The sequence below is a fragment of the Amaranthus tricolor genome, chromosome 14 (assembly GCF_026212465.1).
Source record: "Amaranthus tricolor cultivar Red isolate AtriRed21 chromosome 14, ASM2621246v1, whole genome shotgun sequence".
Lineage (NCBI taxonomy): Eukaryota > Viridiplantae > Streptophyta > Magnoliopsida > Caryophyllales > Amaranthaceae > Amaranthus > Amaranthus tricolor.
The window spans coordinates 2,091,341-2,113,940 of NC_080060.1; the positions used below are offsets into that span (position 1 = coordinate 2,091,341).

The window sequence follows — 22,600 nt, forward strand, 5'->3', positions numbered from 1 at the left end:
TTTGAAAACTATTACATACTAAATTCCAATATGATTTTGGCTTTATTTTTTATTAATGACATTATAGTAGATCATACAGAATGCTATACTATAATTTCTCTCATTGATGTGGTTAAATAGTTCAAAAAAGTATAGTTAAATTGTTCAAAACAAGTTTGTCATTTGACTTTTTATCAATTTGATGAATGAGTTTAACAACGAAAGCATGTATAAAAATAAAGGTGTTAATTCGGATCATTGGGCCGATTTCTGGTCAAATATTTTGGATAAGTTTAAAATCGGGTTTTGTATCCATGTTGGTTTTTACATAATTGTTAGTTCATATTTCATGTCAAGTCAAATCGGATTCGGTTATAGTGTCAGATTATCGAGTTTGTTTTGAACACCTCTATATCGCTATGGGCAAGATAGAAATAGATTTAACATTTTTGGTAGATATTGAGAATCAAACCCTTTAACACATAGAATGAAAGGAAAACCTTCACGCTAATTCATTATTTGTCATGAACTATATATGTATACGTATAACAATGCGTTTTTGTTAAAGACTATAGAACTATGTATTGGTTTTACAAAAGAATTATTTCACTTCATCATTTAACAAAAAAAGAATTATTTCACCTAATTACCACTAATTATTCTTTTAAAAAAATCCTATCAAGACTTACTTTTATCATATTCTCCCTCAACTAAGGGAGTAAATTTCACAAATAGCCAAGCATAGAAGAGTATTCTATCATTTTACAAACAAGGACCATGAAAGTTCAAACTAAACGTTGAAAGAGTAAAATATTCTTAGAGTGTATAACCTAGTCTCAATCATAAGCTTAAATTTTTAGTTGAGTTGGTTTCTTGACATGATATTAGAAGCCGACGTGATAAAAGGTTATGGGTTTGGATTTCAACCACCCCTCATTCAAAGTAGAATATTTAGCATCGGATATAAGAAGGATTTTTGCTGCATCCACACTTCTAGCACAAAGGGCTCTCGTATGAGTGGGCATATTAGTGTATATAACAACATATCCTGAGTCCTCAACAATAAATTTAAACTTTTGGTTGATTCCATGACAAATATGTTGCATAAACTTTATCACCCTTGAAAATCAGTTATTATCATGGTTGAAGCATATATCGATTTTATCATACAAAGTCTTAGTTCCATTATCATCTAGCCTTCATCTCCTCTCGATCTATCCTATAATCAATAAATGAAAAACTTTATGACACCCTTTGACGTAAACGGTCTTTTAGATTACGTTAAACTCGTAGATCATTCAACAATTTAAGTGCATAAGTATCAAACATGTGATCTTATATATATTCTTTTAGAGTATATGACATATTCTCAAACCTCAACTATCAGCTTAAGTTTTTGGTTGAATTGGTTTCTTGACATTATATCAGAAGTCAACGTGACAAGAGGTCACGGTTCGAACCTTAACCATCCCTCATTTAAAGTGAAATATTTAACGTCTATGCACATCCACACTTCTAGCCTAACGAATTTTCGTGTGAAGAGGGGTGTTAAAGTGTATAACATATCCATAGTAAAAATATAAATAATTAAATACTAAAGTGGAACTTTCATTCCAATTCATAATCGGCATGCATTATTTTCTCTTACATATGATTTAGGTTTTATCTTGTGAATAAATAAAAAAGCTAAATTCCTTACAAAATTGGTAAGTTTTCTCATTGATACCTTATACATTATTTTGTCTCCATTTTAAATTTACCCAAAATAACATTTAGCTACGTTACCTAAAATAGCAATAGATTTTAAAATTTATTATCAAATTAGGTGTTAGAATATAATATGCTTTGTTCTAAATGATTTTCTTCATTTTTTTATAAATTGTTCTTTTGAATTTGTCTCAGGTATATTTTTGACAATAACCTACACATTTTCTCTAATTCTCATTTATATATTTAGCAATTTTTTCAACTCATCTACACATTTTTTCTATTTTTCTATAAAATTATACTGTTTTACCACAATTATTTATTTTTCTTGATTTTCACTCAACTTATACTTGGAGTTATTAATATATTTATATTGTTCATTATATTTCATAATCAATTCTTTAAATATATTAGTATATAATTAACAAACATAGAATGCATGTTTAACTTTTGCAAAGAATGAAAAATACAAATATTCAAACATCCCCTCGATCCCACAATTAGTGGCTCAATCGAATAACCATGTTTAAGTATTTTAATTCCTTTTGTCATAACTGTTAGAGAATCAGATCTAGTCTTAATTAGAATAACTATTATTTTTTTCAGGTTCACATAATTTTTACGTTTTCCTTGGAAAAAAATATTCCTTTGTCATAACCGTTGGGTCCAAACAAAATAGTAGCCATGATAAAGGCAATAGTAGGTAATCATCATCATAAAATTTGCTAATTTTAGCAACATCATAATACCACGCCATGTTGAATTGAGGTAAGTAGGAGTAAAAAGAATGGGTGAAGTCATAATCATTTACTACTATTGTTTAGCATCACATCAATTTCATTTGATGTCCCAACAACACTACAATTTTGATGACGTGTATTAATGTTGTCCCATGAATATATACATGAAACATTAGCTAAATTTCTAGCTTAATCTAAAATAGAATAAGTCTTCAACTAGACTCCTCATTTTAAACTTAATAAAAATTGAAAGAAACGTCGAAATAAAAATTAAATTTATGACGTTTATTTGAGAAAAATGATATATATATCAACTAAGACAACATCTGATTATTTTCTATTTAAACTTAATCAATACTAATTAATGATATGAAATTTAAATGTAGGATATAGCTAAATCTAAAATAGAATAAGTCTTCAATTACACTTATGTTGTTAGGGCTTATTATCTCCAATTGATTTGAATTGATTAGAACAAATTGAAAGAGGGATGAAAAAAGGAGGTACTCTTGTGAGAGATCGTCTCTCGGTAAGACGACTTCAAATAAAGTATTTTCATAGTATATAATAAATAGGCTATTTAACCCATATATATAATAAAATTTCTCGATGAGACCGCCACGTACAACAATTTGCGTGAGAGTAAAGGGATTATATGAAGTAACTAATCCTTATCGAACTAAGCTGAACTGAAAATTAGCTTGGGATAAAGCCTTGAAATGAAATATATAGTATCATGAAGTTTAATCTTCTTTAACGTAAATTAATTAAAATATGCAGTTTCGTACTTAAATACTCATTTTTATTATTTTGATGTCTTACATGTTATTTTAGATATTAAAATTAACAATTTAGACTCTCATTTGAGATGGTCTCATACAAACTGTATTCAATAAATCTTGTTATATTTATTAATTAGGAAATTATCAATAACATTCTTAAGTTTTTGCACTTTTTCAATGGTACCTTTAAGTTTTTTCGATTATCAATGTCCTCGTGTTATTGACCGTCTTACAACCGTAACTTTTTTTAATTATCCGTCCAAAATCGTCCAAACCGTTAACTTTATTTCTTTTTATTTATTTTTCAATTTAAAACATAAAAAAATAACAGAAAAAATAAAAAAGTTATTGGTTTTGGACGGAAAAAATTAGAAAAGGTTACGGTTGTAAGACACTCAATAACATGAGAGTACCATTAATAATCGAAAAAATTTAAGGGTACATTAATAAAGTGCAAAAGCTTAGGAATACCATTGATAATTCCCCTATTAATTAGATTACTAATCAATACTCCACAATCGCCTTGTATAAGATGAACTAAGTTGCACTATTGTAGAGGTGGGCATTTAGGTTGGGACTTGGGTCAAGTCATAAAGTGTCTCAAGTCAGGTCATTTTTCGGTCAACCCATCTCCGAGTAAAAGGAATGGCTATCAACAATCGCCAAAGGTTAAGACGGGTCGTATGTACAGATCTTTACCCTTGTTAGCACAAAAAGGTTATTTCCGACCCTTTTCTTTCCCTCACATCTCCTTGTCATGCAAAAATCGGAAACTTTATCTATAAAGAAATCGGGTATCCATGAGTCCACACGATGCCTTAACAGCCAATGAGCGAATAAGAACAGAACAATGAGACGTGACGATTCTAGTTTACACATATATACACGATATAACGTTAATACTTGATAAAGAACAAGCTCATAATGATTTCGTAAACTGGAAAAAATTTCCGGTGAAGCTAATCAATGACAAACCCCGACTTGACTAGTAACTAGTATGTACTATACAAACTAAGAACTTAAATGATTGGCATATCGATTGAAAAGATTTACACGCAAAAGGATACCTGATCTAAAACGATACGGTTTGCAATTGCAAACGACCTAACGCTAACAAAACCAGCATGATAAGTTTGTGAACATCGGTGAAGTTGTGTCACTTTTTTTTCTTGCCGGCTACTCCTTCACGCTGAGTACGGAAATGGCCGAGAAGTTGTTGTGCCTGCAAACCCACAAATGAAACCATGTATGTTATTCCTTCGATACTCTTATTCTAGATTCAATAGAACTAAATTCTGTAGCACTTGGAAGTTTAGATCTGCAGTAGCGACTTCCGTAACATGAATACTCACAGTCGAGTATTTTTGTCTCAAAATACACATTTCATAAATAATAAGTTTATATAAGTGACTATAAGTTCATATAGACTACCCAAAATCAATCCATAAAATTGTTTGGACAAGGAAAAACAAGTTCCATTGGGCCATCGGCAATCAGCAATTAAGGATACAAAAAAATATACTCTGCAAAATTCGATGTACCAACACAAAAAAATTATTTTTGTACTCCCTCCGTTTCAATTTATTTGTCACGCTTTCACCAAAATTGTGAGATCTTTTTGATCAAAGTCATCATCATCGTTACACCTGGTATATCTCGCTCATAGATGCTACAATCAGGGTCTCGAGAGGGTTGGATGACGGCAGACCATACCCTTATCAAAGGAGATAAAGAGGTTGCAGCCAGCAAATGACCTGTAAATGAAAACAAATGACCCAGAAGACGGAATGGGCAAGAAAAAAGCAAGACAATGGAAAAGAAGTCAAGTAGTAGCTTTTTGATCAAAGTATGACAAACAAATTGAAACAGATGGAGTAAAAATTAAAATCAGCTACATAGAAGTTTAAAACCAAACACCTAACGGCCCGTTTGGTTAATGGTACTAATTGATGGTAATGGAAATTATTTGTAGTGTAAATTTTCATAACTTATATAATGTCATTACCATGGTAATGAAAGTTTGATCATATAAAAGTTATGTTGTTCACAATTTTTCATTACCACCTAATATCACATGTTTAAGTGGTAATGCATTGAATTTTGTGATGAAAATGAGCTTATTGAAGCAGAATAAGTATGGTTATTAAATTTATCAACATATATTCTTACCAAAATTACACTAACATTACATTACCATTCCCAATTCCCACCATTTTGTACCGGTTACCAACACTAAAATAGAAAGATGAACAGCAGCAACAAAAACGAGGACAAAGTGAAGAATATCACATACCTTCTCCCTAGCTCGAATAGTTCCCGACTGAGATAGAGCAACAAGCGGAGGAACCGCACCTTCCTGGAGAACCAAATTGCAAAACTTGGTACTATAAAGACACAATTGCAACAGGACCGAAGCAGCATTCTCCTTCCCTCTTTGTGATCCCGACTCAACAATCTCAACAATCAATGGAATCCCACCTTCTTTAGCTATTGCCAAACGTCCTTCCGAGATTGTGGACAGATTCGCAAGAAGTGCAACGGATTTGTCAACCATTCCTGTCGAAGGTTCTAACAGTTGTACAAGATGCTTAACAGCTCCTGCTTGAACTATTCGAGCTTTATTTTCATGGCAAATGGAGAGATTAAATAAGGCAGTTGCAGCATCCTTTTTTCCTCGGATAGTCCCCCGAGCAAGAAGATCAACCAACACTTTGACTGCTCCGGAACGTCCAATCTTTAACTTAAAATCTTCGAGAAGAGAAAAGCTGAAAAGAGCAGCAGCGGAGTTTTCTTTAGCTGTGTCGTTTCCAGTCCTAAGTACGTGTATCAATGGTTCGATTATTCCGGCTTCTGCAATCGTTGCTTTGATTTCTTGGTTAAGTGAAAGGTTCAGAAGGGCGGTCACAGCATGCTCTTGGGTTATCTGAACATCAGAGCGCAGAAGTGAAATCAAAGGGCCGATGGCACCACACTTCCCAATAATGATGCGATTCTCCATGTTATTCTTCGCAAGAAGGCGTAACTCTGCTGCAGCAGCCGTTTGCAGTGCATTTAGCGGATTTTTTAGGTTTTCGACCAAATCCTGAACACGGGTCAATGTTGTTTCATCATGTTCCAAGTCGGATGATGAAAGCGAGTGAACTCTGTTATTCTTATCACTAATAGAAGACTCGCACATGATCTCACCTACTTTTTCATGGCGGTTAGATATCCGTGACAATTCGGTTGCCGACGATGGCACGTAGTCATAGCTAGAAATAGCACTTATTGCAGAGTGTGTTCTACTGTGAGCATAAGAGTGATCAGGGGATTGGTGATTGGACTTCTCAGCCTCCAATTCTTGGCACAAGCTAGAGCTTAACTCACCAGATACATACGGTTCATCAATGTTTAGCCTTCCGATTGCATCTCCGACCTCTAGGGAGCACCTGGACATAGTGTCACTGCTTTGAACCGAGCAGCGGAAGCTATCAGTACGAATTACGTCTTGTCCAGATAATTCGTCAGCATTGGTACTCTCAGAGCTATTCGGAGGTTTCAGATTATTTTCCTGAAACCAATTTGCTATTAATGCCTTGACCGTGTAATTAGGTATAACATTGGTGTGAGAAAGAAACTGCCGGGTTTTGGGGCAAATTGTAAGCCCATGATCAAGCCATTTCTGAATAGAAGATCTCTCAAAAGTTTGGCCAGAAGCTACAATTACCGGGTCTAACATGAAATCTAACGACAACGGGCAACGGAAGTATGAAGGGATCGCAACACCGTTCATTGTTCCAAAGCATCCATTTTTAAGCATATAGTTACAAATAAGACCCAGAAGATCAATGATTTGATTAATCTGATCCACCTCTTCTAAGCAATTGTTCGCCTGAAATTTTACCATCTCTTTTTCAACAGCAATACTCTCCTGAAGTAACACTTGGTTCGACACTAATCCCAGAGACTCCACAACCTCAGCCAAGTGTTCACTGCAAGAAATTTGATCATCATTTTTACTTCTGAGAGTTTCTTCAATGTGTCCCGAGATCCGTTCGGGCTGCCAAGTTTGAAGCTCCTGCACGCAATGCTGAAAAAACCGTAAAAGTCAGAGATTAGCACAAGAGCTTCAAAGTATAACTCACAGAACTTTGATGAGGGGTTATCTCAAGCTACCATTATCTTGGTACATACTTGCACACCAGCAAAACTAGACGAAGATGATGATGTACGTAACAACCTACATAATACACCACAAATCTCGAGGGAATGTCTCCTGATTATTTTCAGCAATTGTTCACCTCGTACAACCTGATAATCAAAGCAGCTTTAAGATAAAGCACAATATACAAAATAAACACCAATTTCACATATGATTGCATGTCCTATAATTCGATATGAGTGCTAGGATACAACATCAATGAAGCATATGTTTGCATGTGTTTCCACATTACAGTTACCAGCCCGTCTTATATGAGACCGTCTCACGATGAAAAGACCTCAAAACAAGAAGCCCATAAGCTAAAAGTTTCTATTATTGGGCTATTTAACACAAGTATGAAACACGTCTCACGGTGAGACTCTCTCATACAAGAATTTGTGTACAGTTACATATGCAGAAAATTCAAGTTTACTCCTATTATGTAAAACCCAAATTTGAGCATTCAATTACATTCATGTTAAATATCCTTTCCCTCATTGTTCACATTTTCTCCATACAAAATGCGGTTCGAGAAAGTTGAGCAGTCTAGATGGATGAAAATAAAAATGTTGTGTAAGTTCTAAGATTGCACACTCACGTAGAGGCGCCAAAGATTTGACATGGGTACATAATACAAATTGAAAACTTGAAGTAACATCGGTCATAGATAACGAAAATTGAGACTAAAGAGGAGGTCAGGCATGATAAGGAATTTATGGACTTACAGACAAAAGCTTGCTCGTTTTCGGTGACCATCGTTCCACAAATTCTCTAGCAGCGTTTATGTAAATATCTAGATCTTCACACTCCTTCCACAAAGTTGCTTCTGAAGCTAGCTTTTCTTCATCAATTTCATCGAGGACGGGTTTCAAATGTTTCAGCATAGTAGCCATAATCTCAAAATCATTTAACACCGGCATAGCCTTTGATGTCTGACATGACATTAAATGGATAAATCGAGAAATGCTGTTGTTTAGACATCTCATGTACTTGGTCTCCATTTCACCTGCATCAATATAGCACAACAAATTTATTTGGTTAGAGCACTAAATAACCATACAACGTCCTGAAAAGAGACCTGACCTTTTACTTTCAAGGGTAAAGATTACCGAATATAGCAATCAACATGACTAAGAAAAGAAGGTTCTTAGGTGTAAATATATCTCGTCACTTCTCGAATTGTGAAATAAAAAGAACAGCTGGTCCTATCTATAAGACTTAATAAAAGACGTAGAATCACCACAACAGTTGTGGAAGAGAGGAAGACAATAGAATTAGACTTCAAATATCTTCAACCTGTAAGGTCCAGTTTAGTTCACCTTAATAAGTAATCAAAAAAACCAATTTTAATAAGTAAAAGTCAATTTTAATCAGCACAAACCTATTACAATCAGTAAAAATCAGTTACAATTACAATCAACAAAATTCAAATCTAATCAGTACAACTCAGTTATAATTTAAACTAAAAATCAGTTACAATAAGTGAAAATCAATTACGGTCACTAAAAATCAATTTCAATTTGAATCAATAAAAATCAGGTGAACTAAACGAGGCCTAAGTCATCAAGGTTTAATCTGCAAGGTAATCATGTAACACTGGTCTACCACTACTAGTGATCCTATAGGCCCCTCTTATAAGTCACATCCCCTTAAGCTATATGGGGTATATACAGAAAATGTTCAAACATGTGCTCTGGTAGAAGTGCATGGCCTAGCACTAAAAAAGCAAACTCATGTTTTTACACCTTTACATCTCGATAGCTACAAGTATTCTTTTTCATCATTCCACAACTCGAAGTACAAACAATGTTCTAACTGCCAAAGTGAGGAGTAAAGAACCACGGAAAGATGAACAAACCTCTTCCCTTTCCCCATAAATCATTCGGTAACAAGAGAATATGTAAATTTAAAGAAAGACGGATTTTAGGCTCTGAGTTACAAGAGCTAATAAGAGCCACACACAGCAGTATGAACAGCACCAACTGCCAACACACGTAAGTGTAATGAAAAATACCCATTTGCTTTCTTTTTTTCCCAATAAAAACTATGATTTGTGAACAAGCAAGTTCATAACACACTATGTGGTACTTATTATCACTCATTAGGCCCCCCACCTAGATAATTAAATAAGCTATGTAAAAAATTAAGCAAAGGCATTCAAACAAATAAATGGTCAATGATTCACTAGTCAACAAAAAATTGGTGTGCTTTAAGTATATAACGTCAAACCAACATATACAAATACCTCAGTAAATGAAAATTTCCTTGTTGATCTGATATTCAATTTTCATTAACATTAAAAGTAAAAGCTAAAAAAGGTTAAAGTAGCGTTGCCAATTGCTTTTTGGCTTTTTAACGTACTTATTCTATAAAAAAGCCAACAACCAAAGATTTTTTACAAAACTCCATAACAGCTAGCTTAAACAATTAGCTTAACAGCTAGCTTTAAGAGTTAGCTTAACAGCTAGCAAATGAGCCGATAGTTACGATTGGTCAAACCGGCCAACAGTTCCAACCAACAGCCATATGGCGAAGAAGAGACCCTAGAGGTTTAGTGTCACTGTTCATGTGAAAGGAGATTGACAGAAAATGACCAAAATTTTAACTGGAACAGTGTCACTAATCTCCTCGTGAATCACAAATTGAGAAAAGCGAGCTATTTTTGGACAAATTTGAGATAATTGCGAATTCGAAAAGCTAATGAGCTAGCGAATCATGTTACACTGGACTGGAAACTCATCCATTCAGGATCAGAAACCAAAATACAACACACAATAACAAAACATGAACCAAAATGAGCATTCTAATTCATATTCAAATGAAGTGATCAACTCACAATCTGAAAGATGTGTTCTAATCACATAATATATGATAACAATCACTTAAGATTACAAAACACTGAATAAAAGCATATTAGCTTCCATCATCTAGGTTCACAACTACAATTTTGAATTCACTTGATAAATTTCTTCAACAAGGATATTAGAAAAGAAATGGTGAAAAAAATTAAGATAACCCACATAAGAAATGCTCTTAGAATTGATGTTTGAAATGATTTATGTTCATTCTCATCAAATTAGACTTTGATAACCCCAATTCCAATTTTTATAAAAAAAATTATGAAGAAATTAACACAAACACATGCAATTCTTCTTCTATAACACATAAACACATCAAGTTCCAATATTTTCCCCAATTTTAAAAAACAGCAAAAACCCAATTGAATCTTAGCCGAAAATGTCAAATTTACACCATTTTAAACAACCCAGAATCATGAATTCGTACAATTTTCAACCAAACAAAAATCAAAGAAAAACATTAATAATTTTGAGCAAGATTTAAAACCCATAAAAAAAAAAGGGGGGGGGGAAATCAAATTGAAAATGCAAGAAATGATTGTACCTGATACAGGGGAAGCTAGTAGGTGAAGGCATTAACTCAGAAAAGGAAAGGATTTGTTAGCATGAATGGAGATATTTGTTGAAACTTGGAATGAAAAAATTCAGCATCTTTTTGTGAAAATACATCCTATTTCTGAAAAAGCCTTCTATGTACCTTGTTTACAACGCTTCCATGGATGTATATCAGAAAATCAAGAAATTTTTAGAGAGAAATTGAAATTTGCTGTTTTTATTAAGCAGGAGATCATTTTCTTTTGTTTTCCTGTTTAGGGCACAAAAGAGAGATGGGACCCATTTCGATTTTGGAATTAATTTAATTTTTTCTTAATTTTTATTTTATTAATTTTATTTCTGTGTTTTTTTTATTTTTTAAAAGAATTTATTTATTTCTGTGTTGATGGGTATTAAAAGGTTGTATTAGGTTTCATTTTCATTGCCTAGATTTATTCTCTTCTCTTTGCTTATAAAATTTCTTTAGTCTACTTCATATTAAAAAATTTATAATGCTGCTCAACCTTACTAATTTTAATTTTAAAGACGTTTAGATTGAATAATATTTTTATTTTTATGGGATTTTTGTTAAGAAAAAAGTAAAATATTATTATCGAATAATTAATTATTCTTTCAAGGATTTTATTTTTATTAAAAGCTAATTAATTATTTAAGGGTTAGGGCAACGAATTTGATGTCAAAAAGATAAATAAACAAAAACTTTTAACCACCAAATCAACTCATAATTCTAAAAATCCAATAAACTATTGAAATACTTGTGGTATTACAATAGGTGCCAAGAATTCTTTGTGGTATTTCAAATAGAAAAACTATTTTCTACAATTTTTAAATGTGAAAATTTATACTTTCAAAATTAAACCTTTACATTAAAAATTATCTTTATATACGCCAAAAATTAGCTTTAGCCTCAATCGGTTTTATCCGTTGCAGAAATTTCTCTTATTCTTTCTCGAGTCTGGGGACTTTTTGGCCGCGCTCTCCTTTTTGGGTATAAGTTGTCGCCGTCCTTCTCTTCCCAGACCCTGATCATAATTTTCTATGGGCGGGATACACTGAATATGATGATGATAATGATAATGATAATGCAATGTCTTGTGTCCATTATTTCGATTAGTCCAAAGATTTATCATTATTTGGTTTTGGATTATAATGGACTAAAGTAAATTAGTTTATCAAATCACGTGCATTTTAATTATTTCTTGTTAATGTGAAGTTGCATATGATATTTGCTATCAAAAGTCAATTAGAAACAACTTTTTTAGACCCTATCTTATAATAAAAAAAATTGTTTATAAACAAGTTAGGATGCTTAAAAACTAGGTAAGCAATTATGAAGCTTAATGAGCAAATGATCTTATTGTTATCTTATCCACAAACATGCCATCATACAATTGTCTTCCTTCTAATAGCTCATTGGTCAATGGCATAAGACTTCTCTTTTTTAAATACCTTTACGAATTATTAGTAGTTGTTGTCTTTGACATAATTATTGTGTCAATTTCTTTAGAAAGCTCTACATGACATATTAGTATTATCAATATATCCTTTTAAAAGACATTCTTATTTTTGATAGATAGGAGTTTAGAGCATTACTAAAAAAAATACTAAGTTACCTAAAAATTCGAAAAAAAACAGAACTAATTTTTTTATAGGTGGTGAGAATCATACCTCAAAAGAAATTTCTTAATATCTAAACTAACTTATATTTCTATAAAAAAATCAAAATATTGTTAAAAATGGAGAAGTATTCATTATTTCTATGATATGTTTTAGGTCATGTTAATTACTTTTTATAATAAAATATTAAAATAATAAAAAATTAGAAACTAAAAAGATAATAAACAATATAATTTTAATAAAATTAAGTAAAATGGGAAATTGATTTTTTTTTACTGCAAATAAGTTCAGTTTTGCAAAAAATCAATGAAAAATACAAGATACTAATATTTCTCACCACAAAGGTCTATAGGCAAATTTTATAGAGTATTTTTGCAAGTGATTGTTTTCCTGACTCAAATTCTTAATCTTTTACTCTACACAACGATATTGTAATCGGTGCATAAATCTTATAAACATCGATACATAAATAGTAGGAAATTATTTTTATATTTGAGAGAAGGCTAAAAATCCCTACAAGTAAGAGGAAGACAAATTTAATACTTAACATAAGTGATGAAAATAAAACATGAATCAAAGGATCAAAGAAAAAACCCAAAAACAACTCTTAATTATCAGACTAATATTGAATTCTCATAGACGATTATTAATATATACAAGTCTAATCTCTTATTAATTATACCTTGTCAAAATAAATACTTATTTGTGGCTATAAAAAAAATAAGTACTATTTTGACAATTCCAAAATAGTAGAAATTACAATAAATATAGCATTAGCCAATGGTGTAAAACATACTCACAAATCACAATCACAACTAGTTCAAATTTCTTTTCTGGCTATGAATATTATAGCCAGACAACATAAACCCAATAAGTTAAATGAAGGTGTACCATTATAATTAAATGACAACATTGTACCAATTAATACACAAAATAGTAGGTCCAAAACTTTTTTCACCTAGCTAAGGAATATTTTTTTAATCATGTTTATATTTGTTGGGCTAATGTGAAAATTTTAAATATAAAATAAAATAAATAAAATAAAATAATATAACTTTGCTTACTTATATGAACTTATTGCTTTTTAGGTACAATGATTGAAAATCCACTCTTCACCAAACCTTTGGAAAACAAAATTAAGAATATATATTTGTATGTGGTCACTATTGATTTAGTTATAATATATATAACTAATGAATGTGATCACTAAAATTTGGGTTTTTTTGTTAAAGTCATATTATCCATTTAATAAAAATATTTTATTTATTTTAATTGGTGCACCTTGTTGATTTTCACGCTTTTCCACTCTCAACTTTTATAGTAATATCTTCAACTATATTTAAGAGTAGAAATTATAATAACTAAGCTTTAGGTATTAACACAATTCTGATAAAATTTTACTTAATTATATCGCATTGGTAATTAGTAAGAGAGTTTTTCTTTAGTGTGTTAGTTGGAGAATAATATTAAAAACAAATGAATGAATGAAATATGTGGATCAGGAGCTTTTTTTAAGTGGATTAATTGGAGAATAAAGATTTAAAAAAATAAAAGAAATATGTGGATGAGATGAAAAGAAAACTTAAACTTGTATATGAGATTATGATAAAAAATTGTAGGATTATGTTAAAAAAAATAGCGAATTTATTAAGACAACCAAAATACACAATGAACATCATCCCAAAATAGATCTAAAATAAATAATGGACCTTTCAAAATAAATAAATAAATAGTGAAAGTATATTCTATATATCACATAATTATAGCAAATTAATTATTAGAACATACTATTAGTATTGTAATAGTAAGAATATGTTTACGTTAAAAGGTTAGAATTATGGCTTATCTTAACATTTAAAAGTTATTCTTATACCCTTATAATAAATAATAAGAATGTAATTCTCACGAATTTCGTAAAAATCAAAATTATCCATCAATTAGTGTAATAAAATGTAACAAAATAAATGAAACATTAATTAGAAGAAATTATATGATTGAATTGATTTAATTTTTCCATTAATTGAAGCCACAAATTTAGATGGAAAGAACAAAGAAATGACTATTTCCCTAGTCAATCCTTAGATGCCCTTAATTACTAAGGTTTTACTCTAGGCATTTGGGGGTGGGGGGTCAAAGAAGGTCCCATAATAAATATTTGACTGCCGTTTACGCCATCCTGCCCTCCAAAAGGGAAACTCCAATAAATATAAGGGGTGCACCTCCCATGTGGTCTTACATACCCCAAAGATCAATACTATTTGTCCCACTTTAGATCTTATATCATTTTATGTAATGGGAGCCAATATATAAGCTACAATGTGTTTTTTAGTAAAGGAAAAATAATATAGAAGTATTATATGGTCAATTAACAAAATTTTGGAACCCACAATTAATAGTATGGAATGACTATTATCAAGTTTATTCCGAAGATATATAGGTAAATAACAGTTTTTTAAAAAAGTACGAAATCATTCTTATGTGTTTTCATTTTATAGGAAAGTTTTTGAGATTTTATTTTATTTTTCTTAATTTATTTACTTTAATACATTATGTATTTTGTCTTGTGTTTATTTTGTTGTTTGTTTTAGTCAGTAGTAATTAAGTAAGACAAAAAAAATAAGTATTATGTATTTTATCTTGTGTTTATTTTTTGTTTGTTTTAGTTAGTAGTAAGTAAATAAGATAAAAAAAAATAAGTATGTCAGAAAATTATTCCAGATATATGATTGTGAATGTTATTAAATATATCTGTTATACGACAATATTGGTCATATTTTGCACTATGTGTATACCACGATATCAGTCATATTTTGCACTATGTTGTAGAAGCAAACAGAAAATCAATTTTGTTAGTCATCCAGCCAAATCAATGATCAACCTATCAACTACTCTAGTATTGATGAATTAGTTGATAGCATATGAGACGGTTGTACTGAGAGATACGTTTTATATATGAGTTAAAATGCTAATACAATATACATATTATATAAGAATATAAATTTCTTGTTTGAGATGACCTAATCTGATATATTACCTGAATCAGAAGGCATAATTAACAATGTATACGGCCAACAAAAGTTCTATAAAAAAATAAAAGAAAAAACATCCAATTTATTTCTATTACGATGAAACCAAAATCATATATATAAATGGGTCTTAATGCATAAGGATTTAAAATACCCTTAGTGCAAAATTGTATCACAAATATTTATATTACCCCCATATGAATTGTGCACCAATATGTAGTTGTTGGGTGTCATGGGAGCTGAGGTCAATCGGGGTGTTTGCCATGCCAGACTTGAGAGGTGGGATGTATCATAGTGACGAGTTGAGGTTGTTGCTCCGGGATACATTATTTGAATCGTTCAAGGTGGCATGGCCTATATACAAAACATTTTATTACCTCAATGTCATTAAGTGGTTCCCACCTAAGCATGATTTGGGGTCTAATATACGCAACCTTATTATTGGTGATAACAAAGAGATTGTTTCTGATTGACCATTTTTAATAAGTATCAACTTCGCATAAATTAGAAGTGGACTTAAATGATATATTCAAGATTATATTCAACAATTATAGTATAAATGTATAATCTATTCATGAAAGAAACAATTTTAGAAATGTTCATGTTGCCATACCCCCCCTAACTAGTTCTATATCTAGCTCATCAAGAACGAACAATACAATGATCATAAGTTGTACGCAAATGCTTCACTCTTATGTCCCATTATACTCCTATATATTGAGATTGTTACATTTTGAGGAAAAAATGTAGCAATCTTCGAGAGGAAATATGAAGTATATATACTTTGAGCTGTATAAGAACTGAAAGTTAGGTTTAATGATAAAAGAACTTACAACTTGTTTAGTAGTCAGTATTAAATGGTGAAAATAATAGTGAAAATTGGGTTTTAAAAATTTGGCATTAGGTTGCAATAGAGAAATATGAAAAGAAAAACATTTTTATGATGAAAGTTCCAATAGCAGGGGAATGACATAATACATATCAAAAAAATTTACACCACAAATCATTCTCATTATCACCGTTTAATATTAAGAACCAAACAGTCTTTACTTATTCTAGCTAGATAAAAATGCTTATATATCATTTTAGTCAAAGAATAATACCTCATAAATCCTTACACAAGCTCTATGAAATTGTCCGAGTAGGTGCTTGTCATTGTCGGTAACATATGAGAATTTATAAAGAAGTCCTGGACACAACAATGAAGTTCTCTTTGAAACAAAAAAAATGGATGAACTTGTTAAGCCTGTGACAATTCATCACATGGTCGTTCTATAGGCTTAATGGACTCAGGTTCATAAACCCACGGATAATGAGCATTAACTTACATACAACACTTAATGAGTTCACTCTTTCCCGAAACTATATGGTTTTACGAGGATTAATCACCAAGCATATATATGCAACTCCACAACCCAATATTTTAACGATATGAAAACTTCCTTACATTTAAAGTATTTCAACAGAAATTATTAATTTGCTTGTAAAATATTGTGAAAAGATGGATGAACTTACTAGTTTCCTTGTCAAAAATTGTGAGAGGCTCATCCAATATTGGTGCTTTTATCCTATACCGTTTTAGAATCACAACTTTACGAGATACAACATCCTAAAAGAGGATGTTTAAAATTATAGACATACAAAACCACATACATTCTCAAGATAAATGACTAAAGTTGATTCAAGTGTTGATCACAATTATGAAAATGGACAATGTTTAGGGTGTTATAAGCTGTGATAATTCGTCACATAATTACTTGTGGGTCCATTCTTGTCGAGACACCTAAGGGTACTAGTGGTTTTGTGGGCGTTGACTTGCATACATACTTGATGAGGTTCACTATTTTCCAAAGCTATATGGTATTAAAAAAATTACCATCAAACATTATATGCAAGTTCACAACCCACTATTTTAGTAACGTAGGATCCTCCTCACATGTAAATTATTTCCAACATAGGGGTGGGATGAACATAACTGATAGAGCATATTAGATACAATCGTAAAGGAAGTTTAGGGTGTTAGGTTGTGACAATTATGTTGAACATTTAAAGTATATAGACCTAGATTTGTATATACTACATACTTAGTATAGTAGTGGGACTAAAATAAATATATTATAAGTTCAATTAAATGCCTCAAAGAATTTGATGAATCATTACTTTATTTCATAAGTTTTGTTTGATGAATCATTACTTTGATTCATAAGCTTTGTTTGGTGAAACATTACTTTGATTCGTAAGCTTTGCTTGATGAAACATTACTTTGATTCATAAGCTTTGCTTGGTGAAACACTTTTGTTTCAAAAAGAGGTATTGTTTGATGCATAACTCTATAAATAGAGGTTTCATGCCAAAGAACATTCCATCCCATCTCCATATCATTTTTTATTTCTCTCTAAATAATACTCTCATTCTTGTTCTTCCTTTCATGAGATAATATTGAGAGAGTGATTAACTCTCAATATCATCTAAGTTCTTAATTCACGACAACACTTGTATTTACTATTGTAATTTACTTGTACTAGGATTTTGTTGTGTAGATGTATCTCATTGTGAATTTCATTTTATCATCCCAAGCACCTTTGTGGGAGAAATATCACAATAGGAAAAACGCCTTCTACTCATATCAAGTTTCCGAGCGACTTCTTTGATTGTCGCAACCATATCTTCATTGTCTCCTTGGTAATTCAACAAGAGTTCAAAGCCATATACAAAGGATTACAAATAGTATAGATTTATCTTGTAACACATATTTGTAATACATCATAATTGTAATAAATTCATCACATAATCACTCGTGGGCCCACTCGTGTGTAGACACCCACAGGAGGATTATCCATTAAGCATTATATGCAAGTCCATAACCCACTAATTTAGTAATGTGGGATCTTCTTCACATGTGAAATATTTCCAACATAAAGTTCAAATGAGCGTAACTGATAGACTATGTATTGTATTAGATATCCGAAACCTCCACCATAAGTAGGATATGTTGTATATTTTATCGTAGACTTGCCCTTTTAATGACAAAATGGTTATTTTCAGTAGACACTTCATGATGATATGAGATTTTACAAGAAATTGTGAGTTATATATATGCAATAAATTGAGTAAGAATAAACAAAAATGGAGCTCATAATCTCATTTTAAGTAAAAGAATCATACTTGGGTGTTTGAGTATATAGCAAGTTCTAATTCTGGTGGAGAATGAATATTAGGATCGCGCAACGGTACTACCACAACATAATTGCACAAGAGCAAGATAATAAAGTTTCAACAACAATACGACATATGGAGTCGGCTAGCTATATGAATCAAAACAAATCGATATAAGAGATTGTCGGTAATAAAGATTAGTTTCAAATCAACATAATGTAACTAGTTACTAATAGCGAACAAATATTTGAACCCGTTTGACCTGAATTCCTTTGTTAACTGTTATGACTTTTTTTTATCAATATTGTTTTGTTCGTTATTACTAATAGCAAATAGAACCAGACCTTAGGTTTGGACTGAAAAATGCTTATTTAGGGAAATAAAATTTCCCCAAGCTAGTCCGAGTTTTCTTTTTTCAAATAAGCTTATTTTTTCGATTTCTCTTGAACTTTAGTCATCAAAGATTAGATTTTCACCAAGACTTTGAAGATATGGCATGCCATGTACATACTCATTTGGTTAATTACACAAAACTTAGAAGAATTATGTTCATAAAGGAAATATTTAAATATAACCAACAAAATGAAACACTAAATACGGAATATGTAACCAATATTGTGAAATAAAGGGAGTAGTTTACTCTCTATTGTAATTCTTTCAAGTTTGCGCGTTATTACTCTTATCCTTTAAACACATGATTAAACATTAGCCTCGGTGAGGATGCAACCGTCTTGGTGAACCTCGTAAATGTGTGTGTTAATTTGTTTTTGTTTGTTTCATTGCTTAGTTCATTTAATTTACTTGCAACTTCTTCTAGCTCATTACTTGCACTAAACACCCATATTCTCAACGGTTCCTGCACTTCCGGCATGGTTGCACACCGATCATTACAATACTAAAAAGAATGTAATTTTGTTAGAGTATATAAAATATCTTGGGGTCTTAACTAACAGCTTAACCTTTTCGTTGAGTTGGTGTATGACATAGTATCATAGCTAGCGTGACAAGCGGTCACGAGTTCAAATCTCAACCATCCTCAATTTCAAGTGGAATATTTCGCACCAGGTATGAAAAGGTTTGCGTTGCATTTACACTTTTAGCTCTAAAGTATCTCGTGTGAGGGGGCGTGTTAGAACATATAACATATCTTGAGGTCTCAACCATTAGATTAAGCTTTTGATTGAATTGGTTCCTTTACATGGTATTAGAGCGTAACAAGATCAGGTGCAGAGGTTCAAATCTCAAGTGGAATATAATGTGTTCCACCAGTTACGAAGAAAGCCTATGAGGCATTTCACATTCTAGCCCAAAAGGCTAGCTCTTCTATAAGAGAGCGTGTTATAGTATATAACATATATCTTGGAGTTTCAACCATCAACGTAAGCTTTTAGTTGTTGAGTTGAAAACTCGACAAAATTCGTTTTTTACAAAAATAATAAGGCTTAACAAAAAGTGATACTACACTACTGCGGAGGACGAAGGTGGATTTGATACATCAGATAGTCCTGGACCATAAATTTCACTTACGTTACCAGCAAAAAAACAAATACAGCTCTGAAAAATGCAAAGAAATGATCAAATAAAGTAAGTAGAAGATCAAGTGTTAGTGTAACAAACACCAAAACAAGAAAATTGAACCTCAAGCTGTCGAACAACACGAATACGCCCATTCTTCCTTGCAACATCTAGTGGACTTTCTTTCTCACGATTCCTCACAAAAGGATTGGCTACAAATTTGTACAATAGATTATTTTTTAAAAAAAATAAATTTTTTAGAAAAATTCAACATTTTATTGATTTTCCTACATTAATCTCAATTTTTGATTAAACATGAATATCCTAACTATTAAGGGTGATTGTTCAGAATGCACCAAGGTAATCTCTTATTTATAAAACAAGTCATTTTGCATAAAAAACAAAATAAAAACTAAATACAAAATTAAATTAAAAAATAAATTAGGGAGTTTATAACACACATTCAAGAACAAAAGAGCCTCAAAGTACCGCTATGTTCAACAAATTTTTGTATGAAACCGTCTCACCGTGAGGTATGCCTCATATTTGGGTTAAATAGCTTAATAATAAAAACTTTTAGCTTATGGGTCTCTTATTTAAGGTCGTATGTGAGACGGTCTCATATAAGACGAATCATCTATATTTTTGTCTGATTGTAATCTTATCATAATATGTTATTTTTATGTGAGAGTTTTTCGGAAAAAAATATATAAGTGAAAAATACAAAAAAGAGAAGTATACATAAAGATTGAGTTGGACATACCTCCATTTGAAAGAAGTAATGCGATTGTATTCTAAAGTCCTTCCCTAACAGCATAATGTAAAGGTGTCCCTCCAAGACGACCTATAAGGCTATAACGAATATCATTCCACATTTAAAATATTAATTGATATTAGGTGAATTAGGTTCCTTTTAAAAAAAACAATAATAATTAATACAATTAATATGCATGAATTTGAAACAACTTTTCTAATTCATGATTGAGATCAGGCGGCACAAGCCTCTTTAAATCATAATTTAGGTGATTTGATTAAAATATCTTACTCTTTTCTATTTAACTTATTAGTTTTATTTATTTTTTTACATTTATCAAAGCAATTTTAACTCTTAATATTTTTAACTATGCTTAATTAAATTATGAAAATTTGATATTAATAATCCTTGCATTGAGACGAATTAAATAGGATCCCACTTGACTATGTTTTAACTTATAGATTAAGAATAACATATATATTTAGAATGATAAGTGAATAGTAACCCAAAATTAAATAGAACTAATCAGGAAAATATGAGGAAGTAATATTCATATGTGTAACATATAACACATAAGAATAGTAATTGCGTTGATTCATCACTTTTAATGGCTAAGTATTCGGCCTACCTTATAAAGTACAATTGTATTTGGTAGTGGAAATCCATAATAGTAAATCCCAATATTTAGATTTTCTTGGTGAAATAAAATGGCAAAATGTATGAAGTTTTTAAAGAAAAATAAGTGAAGTTTTACCTTTAGAGATAGCATTGACATTAGCACCCATCTGAATTAGAGTTTTTGCAACTTCATATAGAACAGGATCCTTGGATGCCATAATTAAGGGGGTTCTTCCTTTTTCATCTTTCCACTAAAATTAAAATCACAAGATTATAAACACAACTCGTCTTGTATGAGATTGTCGGCTCATATAATTAACCTATTAATCTAATTGATTACTTTTGTAAGTGATCAATTTAACACATTAAATATAAATATGTCAGCCCAATAGAAATAGTCTTACCATGAGACTGTCTCATTTAAAAATTTGAGTTATATATATTTAAAAATTATGATAAAAATCTAAAATTGTTTGAGTTTTAAGCATAAATCAGGGTACAGATAGTAACTCCAACGATTCTAAAAACCAACTGCCTCTCTCTACTTTTCTCTCTTCTCTCTCAAAAAAAATCTTAATTTTTATAGTTGGTTTGGGGCTATTATCAACTTTTTGGTTGATAGTAAGCACCTAAATTTGTCCGTTTTAAGCTTTTTGAATATGATTAGAATAAATATTTGTCCTTTCCTTACAGGAGAGTTGTTCTACCCATTCATTGGGTTGATTCTACCCATATATTGGGTTTTGATCTCTCACTTTGTGAGAGTTTTGAGTTATGAAGTTTGATTTGTAATTGATTTGTTTGTAAAGATTAATGCGATAATGTAACAGACACCAAAATTGCAATTACCATCAATTACATCAAATTCAATTCTATCTCAAGACTACAACAGGTTGAAAGACCACCTCGCAAAAGGTTGTGTCAAACAGCGATGTGAAGAAGATATTTAGAATTATCGGATCTCATACACGATGATTGTCGTCGTCATCATCATCCTACCCAGTGTATCCCGCTTATAGAAAAACTATTAACTGAGGTTTGGGGAGGGAAGGACGACAGCAACTCATACCCATAAAGAAGAGCGCGACCAAAGGAGTTCCCCGGCTCAAGAAA

General features: G+C 31.3%; 1 protein-coding gene and 1 pseudogene across 4 annotated transcripts; both read right to left on the reverse strand.

Moving 5' to 3' along the window:
* Positions 1 to 3,547: 3,547 nt before the first annotated feature.
* Positions 3,548 to 11,064, reverse strand: LOC130799667 (U-box domain-containing protein 3). 4 transcript variants are annotated; one of them, XM_057662841.1, is made up of 6 exons: positions 10,791 to 11,064; positions 8,498 to 8,684; positions 8,114 to 8,394; positions 7,382 to 7,498; positions 5,502 to 7,277; positions 3,548 to 4,430 (listed from the first exon to the last, which is right to left on the reverse strand). In XM_057662841.1, the coding sequence occupies exons 2-6, from the start codon at positions 8,514 to 8,516 to the stop codon at positions 4,365 to 4,367; spliced, it is 2,259 nt and encodes a 752-aa protein (XP_057518824.1). In that variant the 5' UTR covers positions 8,517 to 8,684; positions 10,791 to 11,064; the 3' UTR covers positions 3,548 to 4,364. The 4 variants fall into 4 exon arrangements, with proteins under 4 accessions (XP_057518824.1, XP_057518823.1, XP_057518826.1 ...); XM_057662840.1 differs by having other exon boundaries at positions 7,364 to 7,498; XM_057662843.1 differs by having other exon boundaries at positions 3,549 to 4,430; positions 7,364 to 7,498; positions 8,472 to 8,684; positions 10,791 to 11,063.
* A 4,371-nt stretch (positions 11,065 to 15,435) lies between these two features.
* LOC130800128 (putative E3 ubiquitin-protein ligase XBAT35) lies at positions 15,436 to 22,339 on the reverse strand (annotated as a pseudogene).
* Positions 22,340 to 22,600: the final 261 nt, after the last annotated feature.